The sequence below is a fragment of the Parambassis ranga genome, chromosome 15, assembly GCF_900634625.1.
Source record: "Parambassis ranga chromosome 15, fParRan2.1, whole genome shotgun sequence".
Lineage (NCBI taxonomy): Eukaryota > Metazoa > Chordata > Actinopteri > Ambassidae > Parambassis > Parambassis ranga.
The window spans coordinates 6,614,866-6,635,694 of NC_041035.1; the positions used below are offsets into that span (position 1 = coordinate 6,614,866).

At 41.7% G+C, this 20,829-nt stretch overlaps 2 protein-coding genes across 4 annotated transcripts in view; one reads left to right on the forward strand and one right to left on the reverse strand.

The window, feature by feature from the left end:
- wdpcp (WD repeat containing planar cell polarity effector) overlaps positions 1-15,263 on the reverse strand; it is a 51,563-nt gene extending 36,300 nt beyond the window's left edge. For 2 of the 3 annotated variants that reach the window (XM_028423616.1, XM_028423614.1), the window contains exons 1-3: positions 14,880-15,263; positions 2,656-2,740; positions 426-470 (exon numbers count right to left, since the gene is read on the reverse strand). In XM_028423616.1, coding sequence (XP_028279417.1) covers positions 426-470; positions 2,656-2,716 — 106 coding nt within the window. In that variant the 5' untranslated portion in view covers positions 2,717-2,740; positions 14,880-15,263. Of the gene's footprint in view, positions 1-425; positions 471-2,655; positions 2,741-5,957; positions 6,077-14,879 lie in introns of those variants that run through there. The other variant, XM_028423615.1, reaches the window with a different exon arrangement.
- A 299-nt stretch (positions 15,264-15,562) lies between these two features.
- mdh1ab (malate dehydrogenase 1Ab, NAD (soluble)) lies at positions 15,563-20,336 on the forward strand. Its single transcript, XM_028423617.1, has 9 exons — positions 15,563-15,659; positions 16,162-16,260; positions 16,701-16,797; positions 18,188-18,363; positions 18,521-18,643; positions 18,756-18,932; positions 19,148-19,261; positions 19,547-19,636; positions 19,741-20,336. The coding sequence occupies exons 1-9, from the start codon at positions 15,657-15,659 to the stop codon at positions 19,861-19,863; spliced, it is 1,002 nt and encodes a 333-aa protein (XP_028279418.1). The 5' UTR covers positions 15,563-15,656; the 3' UTR covers positions 19,864-20,336.
- The last annotated feature ends 493 nt before the right edge of the window (positions 20,337-20,829 follow it).

Sequence of the window (20,829 nt, forward strand, 5' to 3'; positions counted from 1 at the left end):
GAAGCCTCCTGGCCTCAGGCAACATGAGGTGGACTGCATGGGGCCTCTTGCTATGTGATCTAGGAGAAAGTCAACAGTTTAGTTGTCCTATCGCTGTGTGGCAGGACCCCAGGTCAACAGGAACACAGGGAGTGTCAGAGATAGAGCCGTGGATGCCTAATCACCAGTCCGTATGTGTGGGTGGATTGTGCATGCATATATAAGGTTTTAGGATGTAAATCTTACACACTAATAACCTCTGTTTGGACAAATGTATGTGTGATTAACAAGTGTAAGATGGCAAAATATGCAGGAGCAATAATCTGTGTGTTGGGAGGCAGCAAAAAGCCCTTCTTTATATATAAGGAAAAGCCATACATTCCAAAAACAAGACAAATGCAACTTATCTTAAACACAAACAGACATCCAATATAAACACTATTTACCTGGCTCTCCTTTATCGTAGTACTGATAGGTGCCAATATCTGTATCTGTGGGGCAGGAGAGAGAGAAACAGAGAGAGAGAGAGATGAACATCTAGCTGTCAGGGAAAAGCAGAAGACAGATCAGCAATTTCGCACCGTGGGATAAACAATCCCTATCAGCCAGTGGCCTGTCCCGTCTGCCAGCACCACAGTTTAGATAAGACCCTGTGAGGGAGGAGGAGGAGGAAGGCTGGGCTGAGGAGGGGGTCCGAGCCAGGATGGAGGATGGAAGGTGGGGGCATTAATAAAGGCAGGAGTGTGCCTCAACCCATCCCACCTGAGGGACAAACTCTGATTTGTAGCATATACATTTAAAAGTAGACACACACAGAGTCTGTGGCCAGCTACAGAAACATATGACCGGCATACACACAGCAGGCAACAAGCACAAATACACATACTGATAGGTATACACACACACACACACAAACTGCTGAGCTGAGACTTTTTTTGTGAGTGTTATTCCTGCAGGCCCAAAACCATAAGCAGCCCGTCTCAGATTCGCACAACACATCGTTTCTTTATCGCTCCACCACTGTTGCTGCCTCTGCTGCTGCTCCTGAGGCCAGGTCACACTAACACAGCAGCAGAGCTGATGGTAGACACACAAACAACATACCCCAAATAGTGCGGCTGTACTGCTGTATGAATTATATGTGTTATTACATGTGTTTGTTAATGAAAAATTTAAATGTAAACTCATTCTGCATCTTTACAAAAAAAGAAAAAAAAGGTCCTTATGTTATCAAATACAATGATTAGGTGCCCTGTCCTACACTGTATGTCATATATATGATACACAATGACAAAAAATGACAGATTCTTGATGGCATTTTTATTTTATTTTATTAGAATTTTTATGTTGTCTACAGTACAGGGGTGTAAAACAGTTTTGCACCTGTACCTCCCCTGAGTATCTCCTTCATTGTTGGCTCTGATAGCAGTTTAATGGAATCTCTTTAGCATTTTTAAGATAAACCTATTTGTTTTAATCATTTATGCAATTATGCAATTCCTTGTCATAAATAAAAGGTATAAGATCATCAGTTTTGTCCTGAACATGTCTAGTGTCTCTGGATTTACAAAACCTTTTCCAGGAAGTTGGGTCAGGTGTATTGTGTGCTTGCTTTGTGTGGAATGCTATGACACACTGGTAAAGCAAGCATCTTATAGACTTCAGCTATCGTGTTTATAGTGAATCAATCTTCAAAATAAAAAAACACCTATCAAACCTCGTTGCTATCCATAAACACTCACTGAAATCCAAATGTTTTAAGCTAGTAGGACATAAAGTAGCCCCAAAGCAGACATGGCCTGCGCAGGGTTCCTAAGCTGACTCTTTCATAGCGCCACACTGTCAGCCAATTGACAGCTGTGCATTGTAGATTGATGCTAACTTTTTACGATATTTTCGTTTTTTGAGGCAGATGTATATGATGTAAGAAAGGCAGTGATAGGGAGTGTCACACCTCAGCAACCAGGTCTCTTCCCTCAGAGGTATCCATCCACATTCTTCTGAGATAGCAGAAAACACATACACGCCAGGAAAAAACAAACAAATAAGGAAATGTCACCTAGGATATATACCTTCTCGCACCTTTGTGTACATGCATACACCTGCGCGCATACACTCACACACACACACACCGCCTCAGAGAGACACTATCTTTGTGTAAAGCTCAGCAGACTGTGAAAGACAAGACAGAATGGAAGGGAGAAGAAAACAAGAAAATGGAGAAACAGAGCATTTCTGTCTGACAGAGGAGATGGACTGATAGGTGGTGAGCAGGGCACCTCACAGAAAGTGCCACAAAAGTCAAACTTAGACTACACTAGACTTGACAAAGAAGTGGATGGCAGTTTTCTCAGTATATACATGATGACAAAGTGGATGTGCAGGCAGGTTACAGGTCCTCCGACAGCTTCAGTAAGTTTTGTTAAATTTTCTTTTATGAAAGTTTAATAACTTGACAAAAAACTTAAGACGTTCCTTTGGATGCAATTACATTTGTAACAACACACAAGGTGTGAATTGATGTGGAGTATGAGTTAGATTGTTGAAGGATATCTTGGTAAAGTGGGGAGAAGGTGTGAAAACAAAGTGAGTGATGACAGAAAGAGTGAGAGGAAAAAGAGAACGGGGAGTGAATATACAAGAGGGAGGGAGATTGAACATGGTGATAAGTGGTACCTTTAACTTGGAGTGAGCTCTTGGTGGACCACAAGTGCAGTTCAGCCAGGCAGAACGCCATCTGATGGAGGAGTGTAACCCGAGTCTGCAGAGAGGGACGAGTGAGAAAAAGAGCAAATGAAAGACAGAAAGAAACACAGGGCAGACCAAACATGACCGCTGATGACTATCTTGATGAAACAGGCAATGTAATGGACAGGCCTTTTTTTATGCCAAAGGGTCAACATAAAGTATTTAGTTTAGTTTTTTTTACCTTTCAGTGGAAGAAAACATGTATGCATAGGAATTCAGTTATTCAGTTACAGAAATTAATACTGTCATTTGTTTCATCCTGTAGCGACAGCGACAGTAGCAACTGTTATCATTGTAGTCATATTACTGGTATGACTGGCGGCAGTTACCTGTCTGCAAGGGTGATGGTAATATCAGTCAGAGAATATTAGCCTGCAATATGATGCTCTACAATAACTGCTTTTTTAAACCTGTTATACTGGTGTCACCTGTAACATGGAATAACCCCCCCCCCCCCAAAAAAAAGCAAAAAGACAGACGAAACATGAACTTAGACTGACACTGAGACCTGAGACTAGGTCACTGTCAGTGACGCTTGCCCTTTCATTCGCACATCACAGACGAGCAGTGACGGACACACACTTTGAGGCTGACAGCTCAGACAAAGCAGGCAGCATTCCATGTATCAGCTAATGAACACAGAACAGCTGGTGCTGTCCCTCCTTCTTTATTACACACTTTATTCTCCAGTCAGTTAAGTTGTCTTCCTGGAGGTTTAAGCTGTTGCTCTCTTCTCGTTTTCTCTGTGGGGCTTCCCCTGTAGTATTGATGGTTTGTTATTGTATGTTGCTCATGTACTTTATTCTGTCTGTGCGAGTGGTGTCCTGGCTGTGCTTTGTCGAACTGTGTATTGAACTACTTGTGATGTTTCTGTTTAAAAAAAAAGAAAAAAAAAAAAAAGGAATTTCCCACGGTGGAATCAATAATATTACAACTGCCATCACTTTACCAACTATACTCTCACATCCCTACTGTTCCAATGTCACTGCTAAATCTAGTACATCTGAGGCTATTTCTGTTGAATCTTTAGAGAAACACTACAAGAAACAGTGAGGATTTTAACCTAGATCTAGATTTTTACTGGTAAATAGTGTGGGTGTTTCAAAGAAAGATTACCTTCTAATACACTACCACTAGCCACAACCCTGTGTTTTGTATAAATAATTCTGTGCTCATCTGATGGCCTGAAATGGTGTAATGTCTTTCAGTATGTAGCCAGAATGCTCAGGGACACACACATCACTCTTCTCCAGCACACACACTAACCCAGTGATCTCTTATTTTCTGTATCTTCATCCGCCTCCTTGTTTCTTCTGTTTTGCAATAAACTCCCTGAGACACCAGCAGCTCCTCAAGATCTCAAGAACTTTTTGCTAGCCAGACTGGCAATAACTAAATGAAAGCCGGCTGAAATGAGGTTTTTTCCTCCAAAACGGCTGACTTCCTCTAAAAAAAAGCTGGTTAGGAGGGGATGAAAGAATCCTCTTATGTCAGTAAACTCGTTACGCCGTCACTGCCATGCCATGCTAGCCCCAGCGTTTCCATGGCACCCTGTGTTATCTACACAAATTTTTGTTGGGACTTGTAGTTTTCGGGGCTGAATGGCAAAATTAGATTTTTTCCCCTTCAACACCACAAGGAGCAAGAGGGTAAAGATAAGAGAGAGTCCCTTCTCAGCATTAACGAGAGAAAATGAGGGAGAGAGGGAGGATGGAGAGACGGAGCATTACGGTCAGCACAGTACTACACATTGCTACAGCACACACAGACATCCTGCACTGGCCTGTGCTGATCTGAGTCTATGTAGGATGTTATAGTTAATAGTTATAGTTTGACAATACCAGAAGTCATGTACATATAGTTGTTCCATAATGGCATTCCAGTCACATTAATGTCATAAATTATGGATAATAAAATGTATGAAATATGTTCATGAATATTAAAGGGTCAATGTGTGAAGCTTGACACATTCACAAATCATATAGAAAACCCACACAGGCGCAGGGACATATACAAACAAACACACACCCAGCCTGCTTCACAGGCCCTGGACAGCTGCCACACTCATTCTGCTTTCTGGCTGGGGTTGCTGTGGGTTACCTGTCCCCCCGCAGAGCCTGGTGGGGGTGTACAGTCAGTGTACAGAGGGCTGGGTGAGCAGGTGGAGGGGGTCTAGGTTATTGTAGCCTGTCTTTACTCTGGTAAAGAGACTGCTTTAACATCAAAGGAGGGGAAGGAAAACATGACTCCCCTTTCAAAGACAGTCCACAGGAACTACGACCTTGTCTGCTCTCTGCATCTCTTTCTCTGCTCCTCTTTCACTGTCCCCTCTGGGTGGTTACTGAGTGTGAGAGCATGTGTGTGTGACTCTCTCTCTCTTTGTAAGAGTGCACTTAGGTATGTGTGTGTGTTACAGAGAGAGAAAGAGAAAGTCAGTGGCAGAACCTTAGGTAAATATTTATTTGATACCGTTTTTTCAGAATAAAAAATACACAATGAAGGTCTTTCTGACATCTACATGTCTCAGTCCTTCTAGCGCAAGGTCTAAACCTGCGAACACACGTATAGAACAAAGTGTGGCTATCAAGGTATTGAACATTCAAGATTCAAATTGTTATTGATCTCAAAGAATGTCATTTGTTTATCTGTGAGTGTCCTTGTTTACACTGGCTCTTTGAAATAAAATGCAAGAAAAAGGACGCACAATGACCAGCACAATTCATCAACAGATCAAAATTGCTCTGACTATGCAATAAAAGGGGTGAAAGGGGTCATGTTTTCAATCCTTTTGGCAACAGACAACACTGCAGTGTCTTAATCTTCTCTCAGTCAAGTAGCACAGATTTCTTTTAGATGACTCTAGGAGCTGTGTGAGCCTAAAAATAGTAATATGCACCAAAACGAAAGCAACAGAAATATTGTCTGACACTTTCTTCTCTCTCTCTCACATACACACACATACATACACACACACACACACACGCCAGGGGCACTGCTGTCAGCTGGTGCAGTGGTCCCATCCCTGAAAGAAGAGTGATGTGAAAAATTACAGGGTTAAAGAGCTGCCACAGGGTGACTGACACAAGGCCATCACAGTCCTGTCTCAGTCCACACACACACACCTTCACTAAATATCACACACATACCATCATTCTTTCTCACCTACCTGGCTCTGTGTGAATTTGTAAGTCAGTTTTCACTCATCATCCCTCCGCCCACTTGTTTCTTACCTTTTATCTTTTTTTTCTGAGGTTCCTCCTATTAGAAATGCATTAAGCTGTCTGACCCAGGCTGGAAGCATTTAGTCTCTCTGTCTAACAATTTTTACTCTTCAGTCTTTGTCTCGTCTCTTTCAAAGGATACTATTATAGTGCCTGGTTTTCCTCTCTTGCAGCATGTACTCTACTTGTTATTGGCTCATCTTTCTCAGAAAACAGTGTTTCAATTTTTTATTTTTTTTTTTCTTTCCCACAAGTTTTATCTGTCACAGACTTTTACAGCTACTGCCTGGTCTTGTTTGGGTTCTCAGAGAGAAACTTGGCAAACATGAAGAGGAAAGTCCTGAAGGTACATCCCAGAGAAAGATAGGCGAGGTAAATGTGTGCAATTGTAGTGTATAAGTGCAAATTTCCCTACCTACAGTACCCCAGAGTTCCTGCCAAATCACAGACTACATGAGCACATGCACTCATGTATTCCGTAAACACACTCAGACACTCTGATCAGTACTACGCTGCAAACACTACAATCTCTCAAATTTCTGATATGTGAACTCATGCAGCACACATATATGCAGGGAAAGGGAAATTCAGTATGGTGCATGCTCTCCTATCTGTACCTGAGGAAATCACACACATACACATTTACATACATATGAAACCATGCACACAGATTCACATGAGCTCTTATCTTCAGCATATCCTTGAGGGGCAAGTTGCCTCTCTGTCTAGCAATTTTTGCTAATGTCAATGTAAAGCAAAGAACTATGGACAAAATGTGAAACCAACACGCACAGGTTCAATGTGCATTAAGGAAAGGCTGTGACCACTGGTGGAAGGTCAATATTACCAGGGGCGCCTCTGCTGTGCCTCAGTAAGCTATTAAGAGTTGATATGTTGGCTGATTTTTTTCTTCCACTCTCAAAATCTGACAACCTGGTATGAGTAAAAAACTGTTAGGTCAGTCTGTTCAGCATTCAAATTTGCAGGTGCATTTTTGATTTTACCTAACATAGCAAATGATTTAGGCTGCTAGTTGTCAGGTTGCAGTGATGGTCAGGTTGATATTGTTTATTGTATGTAAACTACTGGCTACTTGCCAATATCAGACAAACTTCTGGATTCATGATAAAAGAAAAAAATTGACATGTAATGAACATTATAGCCTCTAGGGGTCATTAATGGGGCCTCAGAGTTCTACTTATGTTCCTGTCAAGTTATATTTTTTTCAGTCCCATCTGTCTGTCTGTCTTTCAGTCAATTGACTTCTGTGGTTTTGTTGAGGACCTCGGGCGTTGCAGAACTCGACCCGCTGAGAAAAGATCAAGAAAAAATGAAGCAGACTGGCTTTTTCAAAGTGGAAGTGCTGTGAGGCCTTGCGGCAATGCATGCACTTATCCCCACACACACACACAGAACCGCAAGTAACTACAGTATATCTTCTCAACTGTCCCATTACAAGAGAGCGGGTTTGGTGGAGGAGGGTGGGCAAAGTGGCGCCAGGCAGCAGGCCGAAAAACAATTCATTTACACACATGTACAGAGTCCCACAGGAGCCTATTGAACTATCAGCAGAGGAAGAATAGAGGTGATGGACAGGCAGGACAAAATGAGGTAAAGGTAATACTATTCATCAAAGGTGACAGGTACAGTCACTCCGTATGCATGTGTGCGCGTTGTGTGTGTTTTTCGGAACATGTCAATCAGTAGGAAAATGAATCCGGAGTGACATGACTGCTAGGCAATCTCATTGTCAAGTGAGTATGTGTCTCAGAGAGAGAGTGTGTGTGTGTGTGTCGTGGTGCGTGCAGAAGAAACTAGAAGATGGCTTGAAGCACCAGTTCAGGTTTAGAGGCTTTAGGGAGGTGAGGAGTTGAAAAGTTCATGAGTAAGAAAGGGTTTTTGCCCCTAAAAGAAATAGCTCACCCTAAAAGGAAAGAAGTGACTGAGTGATCTGCCTGACAAATATGTTTTATGAGGGTCAATAAGCAACACGGAACTTTCAAAGGCAGATAGGTGAACTAATTTCAGTACATGAATGCACATAATTAATATGTATAAAAATAAATAAATAATAAACTATTAATGCACTGAAATAATGATATAAAAGTAGTATCCAAATAAAAAATAATGCACTGTCATTCTTTAACATAGTCTTGCAGCTGCCATGTCTCTGCGCCTGTGTGTGCATGTACAAGACACTGAGAGAGACACAGGCAGGCAGACAGATGAGTGGAGGCTCTTCTAAGCAGATGTGTAAACGTCATTAGAGGAGGTAATGGAGGGAGCAAGGTGGGAAGAGGGGGGGAGAAACTTACTCCAGCAGACGTATTTACCCAACGCCTGGAGCAGAAACACAAACAGCAGCAGTAATGACGAAGACAGAGTGGCAGGGAAAGACGAAGGAAAAGAGACATTAGTGGGAAAATGCATAATCAGGTCTTGATTAGGCAGAAAATGTGAAAGGGAGGCAAATCTCTCCAGCTTCATTTGATTATGCCTGTAAAATGTTTTAACAATGCATATTTCCACACACAGATAAGATCATCTGACTGAACCAGCCATGATTGTCTTCCACTCCTGTTCAGCTAATGGGTCTAATCTGGGAAAGCGTTTCACTAAAAGCAGAGTGAATCTGCCCCAAAGCAATGCCCCAGGCCAGGAAACACAATACTTCCAAACTGGTGGTACAATTGCTGGCTGACTTCAAAGAGATTCTGTGGGACTATGCGCCTCTCTGGTGTGTGTCCCCTGTCACAGCAAAGGTGACACGTGTCACACTGACCGTGGTTTTGTTTATGTTGTTGGAATTTTTTTTCTTCCAAAGCCGTTTGGTGCCCCGTTGTTCGCCCCTCACCTCCTGACCACAAACACACGTATAAACACAAAACACACACTGTTTCACACGCACCCACAAATGCTATTATATGTCCACTTGTGTGCGCACACATTAGTAAAATTTGAAATTCCTACCTAATATATAAATGGATGAGCAGTATATAAACAAAAAATATAATTCCTAAAATGGTATTAGATGCCTATGGTGTATACACAGGGAATAAGCACATGGAAGTATACATCCCTACCCTGTCTACAGTCCTTTTCACAGAAACTGCACTATTTAATTGCTGGCTTAAAGGCAACATCAATCTCAATTCACAACAGTAGCTACAAAAAGTTATTAACTTGGAGATTGATTGATTGATCACAGATGATAATTCCAAGCCAAACATCTGCTCTCTTTTAATGTTCATCTTTTTGACAGTGACTGAGACAGACTCCAACTATGTAATAAACACCAAAAGGAGTCACTATAAATCACCATCAAGCCGATGTGACCCTCAGATTTATTACCTGTCCATGTCTCTGCAGAATTCGGGGGTAAAAACATCCTCCAGCTCTATTTTTTAGTCTACACACACAGCTTACTTAAATCTTCTCTGTTGTACACAGCTGCACATGCCCTTTCAGGTACACATATACACAAACCCACCTGTCAAGGGCTTGGACTCAAGACGAGGTCCTTCAAAGTTGTTGTCAGATGCACAGAGCGGTATGGACCCTGGCAAAACGAAAGGTCACCATGAACGTCCCCTAGACTTCTCAGCGGTCTTATTTTCCCGTCACACACTCACACACAGGCTGTCTGTCACCTCCCAGACGAGGCCATGACACCTCGGACACCTCTCAGCAGGCAGTGCCTCCCTCTGCCTATCTGTCTTTCTGACAGGTTGACATGGCAGAGTGGTTGGATGTCGATGGCGCTCAGACCAAGAAGTTTGTTCTCTTGGCTGTGACCTCAGAGATGGACGGTGGTGTCATATCTGTCTCCCCCTGCTGCAGTACGCTCCTTTCTCGTAGGTGAAGTAAAATCCTTCGGAGCATCTATCTGCACTTCTCTTTACCTGGCAGTTGCCTGCTGGTTGCCTGTCATACTTCACAACTCCAGGATCAAAGAAAGAGTAAGTATGATCTTTAGGCTATGCAGCAGAGCTTTGAATTTGTATTAAATTTAGGAGTTTTAATAAATAGCAATAATCACATTTTCATTCAAAATCACCTGAATCTATTGTCTTAAACCGTTATGTTTCTGCTGAGGTTTGAGATCAGCAGAGAACAGGCACGATATAAGACAACTGTGTGTGCACAGTATGCAGATGCTGTACACACAAACACACACATCTACAGTTCACCATCTGTCAAAAAGCCCAAACAAGCAGCCGTGCGTGAACACAGCCCTGGCCTGTCCAATACTCATCCTTAGAGAGTACAGTCATTATGGACCTGACTGCCATTCCCTGTGCTCCATGACACACACACACAAGCATCCACACATTCGCACTGACACATTGTTTGTCCCTTGTTCACTTGTGACACACACATTCTTTCACACACATACACACAGACAGAAGAGGAAACTCTATAACATACATTTCTGTGTGTATGCAGGACAATAGCAGGGCTCCACCTGTATTGCTGGGTCAAGTCATGTCTTGTCAGACCCTGTATCCTCTTTCCATTGAGCCTGATGGTTATGAGTACCACAGCAGCTTGTGCTGCATGGGCCCCATGTAAACACATTCACCCTGCAGTTAGATGTGGCTGACATATAGAGATCAGGCTCGTCTTTCACTTCAAATAACCTCAGCCCCACGCCTCTGAATCAAACAAAAGTTCAGACTATTTAGCTAAAAAGAAACCGCTGACTGAAGATTTCAACCATTAAAAACTTTGTCCACTGATGTTTTTTATACTCTTCTTGTATTTTTATACCCACAGTTCCACCTGTACATTCAGTCATCTTCATTACAGGCTTTGCGTGACATGCACTTGAGAGATTAGCAGTTAAAACAACACACGTGTGAGGCTAAAAGCCATTGAGGTTTTGACAGATGGTGTGCAACTAAACCATAAAGCTAGAACATCCATGCTAGAAATGATTTTGTCCACCCAACAAGATACTGAGCAGCAAGTCACACATTCTCAATCTGACCCAAAAGCGTGGGAAGCCCTTCACCATGTGGAGCTCTTCAGTTTTCTATGCATGTGTGTGATGACGATCAGAGACAGTGCAGAAGAATTAGTGTGTGACCACTGTGATTTTTCCCACCGCTGTTCTTTTTAATGTGTGACAGCCACCAGCCCCCCATACATGTACATAGGCTTAAAGTCGTCTGGGCGGGCCAATCCTGCTGGCTTGCTGTCGGCACGGCAACAAGCGCTATCCTGGCTAACATCTGCTGCACGACCCGGGGCCACTCAGAATGGGCCTTAATCCCCACACAGCCATGTTGTGGGGGGAAAACATTCTTTCCTTTTAGAGAGTGCAGACAAACAGGGACAAGCAGTGTTGCTGGTAACCTGCAGGCAACCGGCCTCTTGGAAGGACGGGGAATGTTGTCGGTTAGGTGGCCCCCAATTGTGCCACAGCCCATTATGGCTGTGCAGAGGGGTGTGACCGCCAGCATCAGCAACGAGCTGCCATCTCTGGTCCAGTTGGCTGGATTTGGGTTCTGAAGTTAATGAAAGGTGGTGCGAGTGGGCTAGCTGGGGTGGATCAGGGGGAGTTTGTCAGCCAGCCTTGTTATGCTAAAAACAACAGTTGCATTGATTTAAAAAAAAAAAAAAAAAAAACATGAACCACATTCCACTTCCTCCTATGTGAGTCTGCTGCCACATCAACTGGTTGTGGAACCAGGATGGAAGGATGTGCCGAATTCTGGTCATCCTTCAGTGAGTTTTGAGTGTGTTGGTTTGGAAAGAGAGAGTGGAGAGTGAGTTTTCCAAAGCATACCAAAACCTTTAAAACAAAGATACTCACACCAACAATCATTTAAAGTCATAACACGACAGGTGAACAACTCTTCTTTCCTCTGAAACAAGCCAACCCATGATCCTTCTTATTAATGCCTCTGATAAAGATCTTCTATGGTGGTGAAGTGCAGAGGAAATGAAGACGCAGACCCATCAGTCAGTCCATCAACTGCTATGAAATATGTATTTGTCTTAATATGGAGTTTGATTCCATCAAAGCCATTTCACGGACCATTTCCCTATGCAAACACCTCTGGAACACAGAGGGAGAGAGAGTGGCAGTTTAGGCTCACTCAGAGGAAGAAACACACCTCAGAGGATGGCTCAGTGTGTGTACATTATGAGATTTAATTGAATAGTTCTGCATCAGTGCCAAGAGGTTAGTTAGTGTGTTTGCAGAGGTCTGTGTGATTGAGGGCATGTTTTCTTGTGCACTGCAAGCAGAAACTTGGCTGCACACACAATCCTTCTGTCTGGATTTAATCACAGACAGACAGTGAGAGAAACTCTGAGAAGAGGTACATCAAGGCAGAATGGAAACAGTCATGTGCCTTCAAACCATGTCTAAAAAATACCAAAGACACAAAATAAAAACAGCTCAAATGGATCTGAAAGTTGTATCTGGAACAAATTAGTTCATGATATTTCAGATTTAGCAAATATTTATTTGAGGGAAATTCTACTATTAAATAAACTAAAATATTTTAACTGCTTAAGAATAATTATAGAAACATATATATATATATATATATATATATATATATATATATATATATATATATATATATATATACACATATATATACATATATATATATATATATATACACATATATATACATATATATATATATATATATATATATATATATATATATATATATTCCACTGATTTTTTCATGTTTGATATTCTCTACTCAGTCCTCTCATATTTTTCAGAATGAGATTTTCTCTTGGTTTATCATCAGAAGTTGTGAGTCCCATTCTTACTGCTGCAGTAACAAGTGCTTCTGGAGCGTCTTCAATACAAATCCATCAACACCACCCTTCAAATAAGTGATGTTGAGAACTCCATGCTTAACTACAGACACATACTGACACCTAGTGTTTTATTATGGTTACTGCAAATAATAGTAAATGATAAGTTGGGGGCATGTGGGTTCATTCTGAACAACACAGCTACTATCTGCATTACTGTGTAGATTAAAACAAATCTATGACATCTGATCTAAAGCTTCATCAGCTAATCTAGGGCATGGACATGACACTGCTTTAAGACAGTGATGTCACATGGATACAGAAGTTGAATATAAATATATAATATGATGGGAGATAAGGGTGACAGTAATTATACACTGCATTTGTGTGTTGTTTATTGTGAATTTGAAAGTGCTATCTCACTGTGTCTACTGGCACACTGTGAGGGCTATTTGGTCTAGCAAGGCAGATAAGATGGTGACACTGAGGCAGGTGGGTGTGCTAGCTATCTTTCTCCCAGCTGCCCACAAAACAGGGTCACTCAGGTGCACTCTGCAGGGACAAGTGGAGGAGCAGAGTGAGAGGAGATAAAGTAGAAGAAGACAGAAAGGGCGGAGATGAGGGAGGGGAAAGGATGTACCAACAAAGACAGGAGGAGATGGAGTGGACAAAGGACATGCTGTCATGCTCTTATCAAGATGTTCACAGCTCAGAGAATCAGAATGTATGTACTTTGTATGTGTGCACAAGTATGTGCATAGAATCCAGACACTGCCGGGGACTTACCCACTCCAAGTGTGTGTGGCAGAGGATGTGTTCATATGTGAACTTTGCTTACTGCCCTTGCTTCTGTGGGGCTCTAGGTTTCGCCTGAGGGGCAGGACGAACCACCCAGAGTGCAGACTGTTTTCACAGCACACTCACAGAAGGATCAGGCAGGCCTGAGAACTGGCACCAGATTTTATCATGTGTGCCACTGCTAGTTTGGTCTCATTCTTATTCCCTTTTTACAATGACAAAGTATGTCTAATCCCCTCATCAAGTTGGCTGAAGAGAAGAAAATAAACAATCGAATCTGACTTATCAAATACCAGTGAAGTTTTTATAAAAACTAGGAGCATTTTGACATCTCAAAATATGCTATCAGTAATACACAAAGCTAAAGATAAAATGGTATTGCAACATGTCATCAAAAGAAACGACAGCATATTTAAAAGCTTGTCCACCCATAGTGTGATCATACAACAGCACTATACCACAGATAGCAGTGAACACCTGTTTTTCCCATGCCAACACCCATGGCAGGCACAAGTACATGCCACACAGAGAGGCAAAAGTGTAACCAGAGCTGAGAGGAGCACTGCCAGGTTGTAGCAGCTGCTTCAAACAGCCATGAATCAGGCTATCAAACACAGAACCTTTTAGAGAAGTGAAGAGTCCCTGTCTGGCCCTGTCAGTGGCAGATGGAGACATGCAAGGCAAGGCCAGTTTGGGGTTTTGGATTGAGGGTCAAAAATGGCTCAGGTCCATTTTGTGCCATGAAAATTTTACATTGCACATGGCAGGGAGTGTAAAAACTGACATTACGCTACACATAACTTTAGTCCCTACACAGACAATGCAAGAATTAATCTCAGTCGGAAATGGTTTTTTAAAAATATATGGCCTAATGATGATATGTTGATAATGTATGGTCTAAAACATCCAAGCAAGTCTATCATAGACCAATATCACAGTCTGCTACCAGCCAGGTGTAACACCATCTCTTTTGCTTTTTGTTCAAGTCATGTAATGAGCCTGTAATGAGGCCATGAAATATTGATGACCATGCTCACCTAACACTGTGCCTCTACAGGGGTCCTCTCAACTAAAGACACAAGACAAAACCCCTTTACTGCTCAAACACATGAGGAGGCTTGTGAGCACAATTTAATAATAATGGAGAAACAAATAAAAAGCCTATTATGATGCCAGACCAGACTAAGCACGTAATAAGAGATTTCATGTCCAAATCAAGACAAGAATCGACAGGCAAACATTAACAACATCAATTAACATACGGACACACACACAGAGAGGAGGAGAGGGAGAAACGATGAGAAAAGCAGACAGAGATGATGTGACAGGATGTCATCAACTTACCTTGATTGTTTCACAGACGATGACCAAAGTTTTCGTGTTCTCTCGTCAGACGCTCGGCTTCAGTGTTTTGTTTTTAAATGTTTTTAAATTTAGCGACAACAAAACAAACACACGTTTTCAACGAAAACATTAAATTAGGATGAAAACGTGTAAATACCTTAGTATTTAATCAGTCGTTTTAGCTAGGTAGCTAGCATCATCCAAACTTAACAACCTGCGTTTCTCTGCCTTATATTTAACCAGTTTAATTGAATGTGGTTAACGGTGTTAACGTCATTGTTCTGTCTAATCTGTTCAGACAGCATGACATTCTGTATATCTTCTAAATATGTAGTTTTTAAGCTAAAGTACCCCACAAGCTGTACTCGTTGCTAGCTAACTAGCTGCTCTCTACCGCTGAACGGAATGTGGTTGCTAAGTAACTACAAGCGACACCTAAAAGGCTAATGCTAACCAGCATGCTCACTCGTAGTACTACAGACTCATATTTACCGAACAACGTGGCTCATTAAAAAGGACATTATGCACAAGCCTTTGTGTAGCTTGCGTACATCCATCACTGCTAACAGCAACGGTTTATTTAACTACTTATAGTGTAAATAGTTGAGATTTTGTCTGATGAAGGACTACATGAAGGCTGCAAAACTACAATTCACAAGATGCCCTATGTGCCGTCTAAGTGTGACAAGTGTCGTAATGAGCTGCTGGCTTAAATAGGAGTGAGCTCGGGCTTTAGCGAGAAGTGGGAGAGAGAGCAGTCCGAGCTACTGAGCGATCATGGTGAGTAGAAGCAGTAAAGGCATCGGTTATTATTCAGTTCTGTGCTGCACTGTAAACTGCTGTTGTTCCAAATAAGTCAGACGAGGTTCACTTTGAACAAACTTATGCAAAGTAATTTTAACGAAACTCTTCCTAGTGGCTTGACGCAAGTAGCCCGAGGACTTCTGTGTATTAAAAAAATATTATGGAATGTCCATTTAACGCGTTTGCAGTGTGTTTTGCCTGTGTCTTGGTGAGGAAGAGGTTTGAATGAATTCTGAGTAGTAGTGACTAGTAGAGATGGCATAGGCTTGATAACCTAAGTATATCCTGGTTTGTTATGTAAGTGAGTCCTCTTTGGAAGGGACTGGGTCTATTTTTGAACTGACCCCCTGCTTTAGTAAATCCTTTTGACAAGAATGGACATTTAGGCCCACATGTGCAGGACAGTTAAAATGTCACCTCTCTACCTGTCCTCTCAGTGACGTCACCGTACTAACAGCAGTCTTCTTGTGTATTTCAGTCTGAGCCTATCAGAGTTCTGGTGACCGGCGCTGCTGGGCAGATTGCCTATTCCTTGTTGTTCAGCATTGCCAAGGGAGATGTCTTTGGCAAAGATCAGGTAAAGGAGAGCTTTGCCTTGCTGTCATGACACACTCCATTTCCTTATCTTGTTAGACAGTATCTGTAGACACATATAAGACACCAATGGACCACTATGAATGTCTCAATTTCTCCGCTGAACAGATGTTGTGACCCTGTAGGAATTGATCAGATTGCACTTTACTCGCCTGAGAGCCCTTAGACGAGCCAGGATTGTCCTTGAACTCAGTGAAAGGGATCCTGTGGCAAGAGTCTTAGGCCAAATTTAAAGCCACTTGATCCACTGGGCACATGCTGTCATTCAGTGAGCCTCATGGCTTAGTCCTTCAGACTTTGTCCAAGAGAGAACTAAGTCTCACGCACACTTGTCACTATACATGGCAATCAGCATATTTTATTCATCTTATTTTTTTTATTATATTTCCATCCTATCCCACCCCACACCCCTCACCCCCCAAGCCAATCATCTTGCTCCTTCTGGACATTACTCCCATGTTGCCAGTCCTGGAAGGTGTTGTCATGGAGCTGCAGGATTGTGCCCTCCCACTTCTGAGAGGTAATCATGCAAGTAACACACTGGTGTCACATCACAGTAATCCTTAACTGTCTAGACAATGGCTTAAAATTAAAATTGGATGTTAGATAGACATATTACTTTCTATACACAGGTGCTTCCCAGACTAGTTTGCAGCGTGTATGTGTACATGCAAAACCCACAATAATAATGATACATTAATTTAGCCATGCCATGGGGTAAATAATGAAACTTTACAACTGCACCTAATGGTAAAAATTAAATTCCGCTTCACTGAAGCTTCAAAATCAGCATTGTGCCACCTGACAGGTCACATAAAATAAAGACTTGGGTATTGTTTCGGTTGCGAAGGCTGTAAATGTGAGCAGTGTAACCATAGTTACAAGTAGATGCTGGTGTAATGACATAGATTTTAAATCATAGTGCTTTTTCTTTTGCATATTTGTTTGCATTTGACCATAAGTGACCAGGCACCACCCTCCTGGGCCATATGGCACCGGCACCAAGAAGTATATTGCAGTAAAACATTTGGTGCTAATGGAATTATTGAAACAATAGACAACTTTATACAGCAGGTATATTTAAGTGTTTCTGTGGAACAGGCACATTTTTACATATCTGTGAATGTTTGTTTTTGGCTCACCTGCAGGTTGGAGTGAATAAGAGCCGCTATGCTGTTGTAATTATACAACATAATCATACATAATCAGATACTTTTTACAGTTTGGACTAGTTTTCATTTTTGAGATGCTTTAGAATATTTATTAGAACTGTGTGTTTTCGTTTGTCATCATTGTATATGCAGTCAGTCGTGAGGCGCCATTTCATGCCGTCTCCATTGTGACCTGGAATTTTTCCTTTGAAATGGTGCTGTCCTTTGCTTTGTTTGGACAGGGGCTGTGAGAGGCCCCTCTATTAACCCACTGTCGTGCAAAGACAACGCTTCGTGCACTGAGATGGACCCAGTCAGATACAATACAGATCCCACATAGGTTATGTCCAAAATACCTTTCTGACAACTGTGTGTTAATGATTTAGAACAGACAAAATATATGTAGTTTCATTTTTAACCATGTTTAACCTGATCAGCGTGTGATGCACCACACAGATAGAAAAAGACGACTATGAGCAGGTTATGCTCACTTAACCTTTATTGTTCTGGTAATACAATGGAGACCTGCTTAGAGACAGCAGTAATGTGAACTGACAGAGGAGCATTTGGCACTCACACCACTTGATTGTGGTCAAACGGTCAGAGTTTAATTAACAACTTACACCAAATCTCCTCATCCCTGTTAAATTTGAATAACATTTTCAATTAAAATGACTTTATAGTGTTTAGGTATGAGCCGTTTAAACAATGATATTGAGAACAGAATACAAAGATTAATTAACTTTTTTTTCTTTACAGACATTGTCCCCACTGACAAGGAGGAGGAGGCCTTCAAGGACTTGGACATAGCCATCTTGGTGGGCTCCATGCCCAGGAAGGACGGCATGGAGAGAAAGGACCTACTTAAAGCCAATGTGGCCATCTTCAAGAGCCAGGGGGCCGCTCTGGAGAAGTACGCCAAGAAAACCGTCAAGGTAGACACACATACCTTTACTTTTCGAGTAGGGTACGAGCACAAAACTCTTTTTTTTTTTGTTCTGTATTTTTGAAATATATAGAAATTCCCTCCTATTTGTTACCGTTTTTGTGTTGTGTTGTGTGAGACTGTATTTTAATGCAGTGTTTTTTCAGGTGCTGGTTGTGGGAAACCCTGCCAACACTAACTGTCTGATTGCAGCCAAATCTGCTCCCTCCATCCCCAAAGAGAACTTCTCCTGCCTCACCCGCCTGGACCACAACAGGGCTCGTTCTCAGGTGCATTCCTTTTTAATACTTGTGTTTACACTTAACATGTTACACTCAGGTTTTTTGAGGCCATTTTTTTGTATCAGCTGATCCTGAAATGTAAAATTCCTCTGTCCTTTAGGTAGCGATGCGCTGTGGTGTTCCTGCCACTCACGTGAGGAATGTGATCATCTGGGGAAACCACTCATCTACCCAGTATCCAGATGTGCACCACTGCGTGGTCAACATGTCTGGTAGTGAGCTCGCCTGCTTTGATGCCGTCAAGGATGATGCTTGGCTCAAAGGCGATTTCATTTCTGTGAGTTGAAAATGACTCATACAATTATACTTAAAAAATTAGCTCAAGTGTAGGGAAATTGTATTGTATTGCATGAGCTGCAGTGGGTATATTGTTAAAGGTAATTTTAGTTGACCTTCTCTGCAGAGTCACATTAACTTTGGTCTTCAGTGTTCATTACTATAAATTCTATTTTTTTGCTACTACATTTTCAACTAATGGGGGTTACATTGCAGACTGTGCAGCAGAGAGGTGCTGCTGTCATTAAGGCCAGGAAGCTGTCCAGTGCCATGTCTGCAGCCAAGGCCATCTGTGACCACATGAGAGACATCTGGTTTGGGACCCCCGAGGTATGCAACATGTTTGTAGCGTTAACATGGGAACGTTTACGATCTTGCCTTATTTCTGGCAAGAACTAACCAGTTTAGGTCATTGAATAGCACAGACTTTGCTCACTTCTTAGTAATATGATGAAGATAAAAGACATGAAAAATACAAACATCCTAAGCAACCTGTTTCAGTGTCTTGGTTCATCTTAATACTTCTTCACCCCAGACAGGTAACGGCAGGTGTTGTTATTTGAAATTCTAAAAGGTTACTAGGACTGCTTAAATCACTTTGTCCTCTTTATTTAGGGTGAGTTCACTTCTATGGGTGTTTACTCCAGTGGCAACTCCTATGGACTTCCAGAGGACCTCATTTATTCATTCCCTGTCCAGATTCAGGTAAGACCAGTTAACAGCATTGTGTTTATCATCAAAGTGTGATTTTTTTCAGAAAACATACTTCCAATAAAAAGGGAAAACCAAAAGATGCACTGTTTTCTCAGAACAAGAGCTGGAAGATTGTGGATGGTCTGACCATTAACGACTTCTCCCGATCAAAGATGGACACCACAGCACAGGAACTGCTTGAGGAGAGAGACACAGCTGTGACTTTCCTGGGAGTATGACTAGACCCTGCTGGGCCAGCACACCAGCACTTAGAGAGCCCCAAAACTCCAGACGCACGCCTGTGATGAAGCACTCCACCAGCCCCTGCATTGCTGTGCACATATATATGTGCAAGAGAGAGTGAGTCTGTGTTTATGAGTGTAACACTGGATTTATACTTGTGCGTTTTAATGACATGGAGAAAGACATACACAAAAACTTTGGCTGCGAATGATTAAATGGGATGAGTCTCTTGTTCTGTGCTCACAAGCAGCAGGGTCACTATACATCATGATGCACAAGTGTAACTCCAACACAAGTAAACAGTATGTACTGAAAGTCCACTGCATTTGTTACCAGCTATTTTTCCAATACTTTTTCTCTGGGGGTCAGTAAGTGGATGGTTGTTACATTTAGTCAATGATGCACTAAGTCTTCAAACACTGAAAGGGATAACCTTAAAGCTGAAACAATAAAAGATAATTAAACACTGCTTTTTTTTGTATTAAATGTTAAAAGAAATGCTTGTTAATTTTGAATATTATGGCAGCATTTTGATGCACAAAGATTGGGACATGAGCGACACAAAACTGGCAACAGCACTGCATTTATAATTATTGATTTATTCATACAGTTCATACTCTACTATACAGAGGGGAGAAGCAGCATCCAGAAAATCTGCTGCCCTCTCTGAGTCCAAACTGGGTTCATGTGTCTTTAGCACACACATCCAAAGCCAGCATCTATAAAGGTCATGTGTAAAATAAATAAATATGTTACATGGTTCCACCAGGAGAGGGCAGCATTTATTAATTTATTCTCCTCAACAGCATCAGACATAATTATATAACATAAATAATTATTTAAATTCACAATATGTGTCATTGCTGATAAATACAGTCAATACATTGATTAATAAAGATCTAGCAGTGCAACAGAATCGGGTTGAGTTTGGTGACACAGTGGAATAATGACCGCTGCACAGA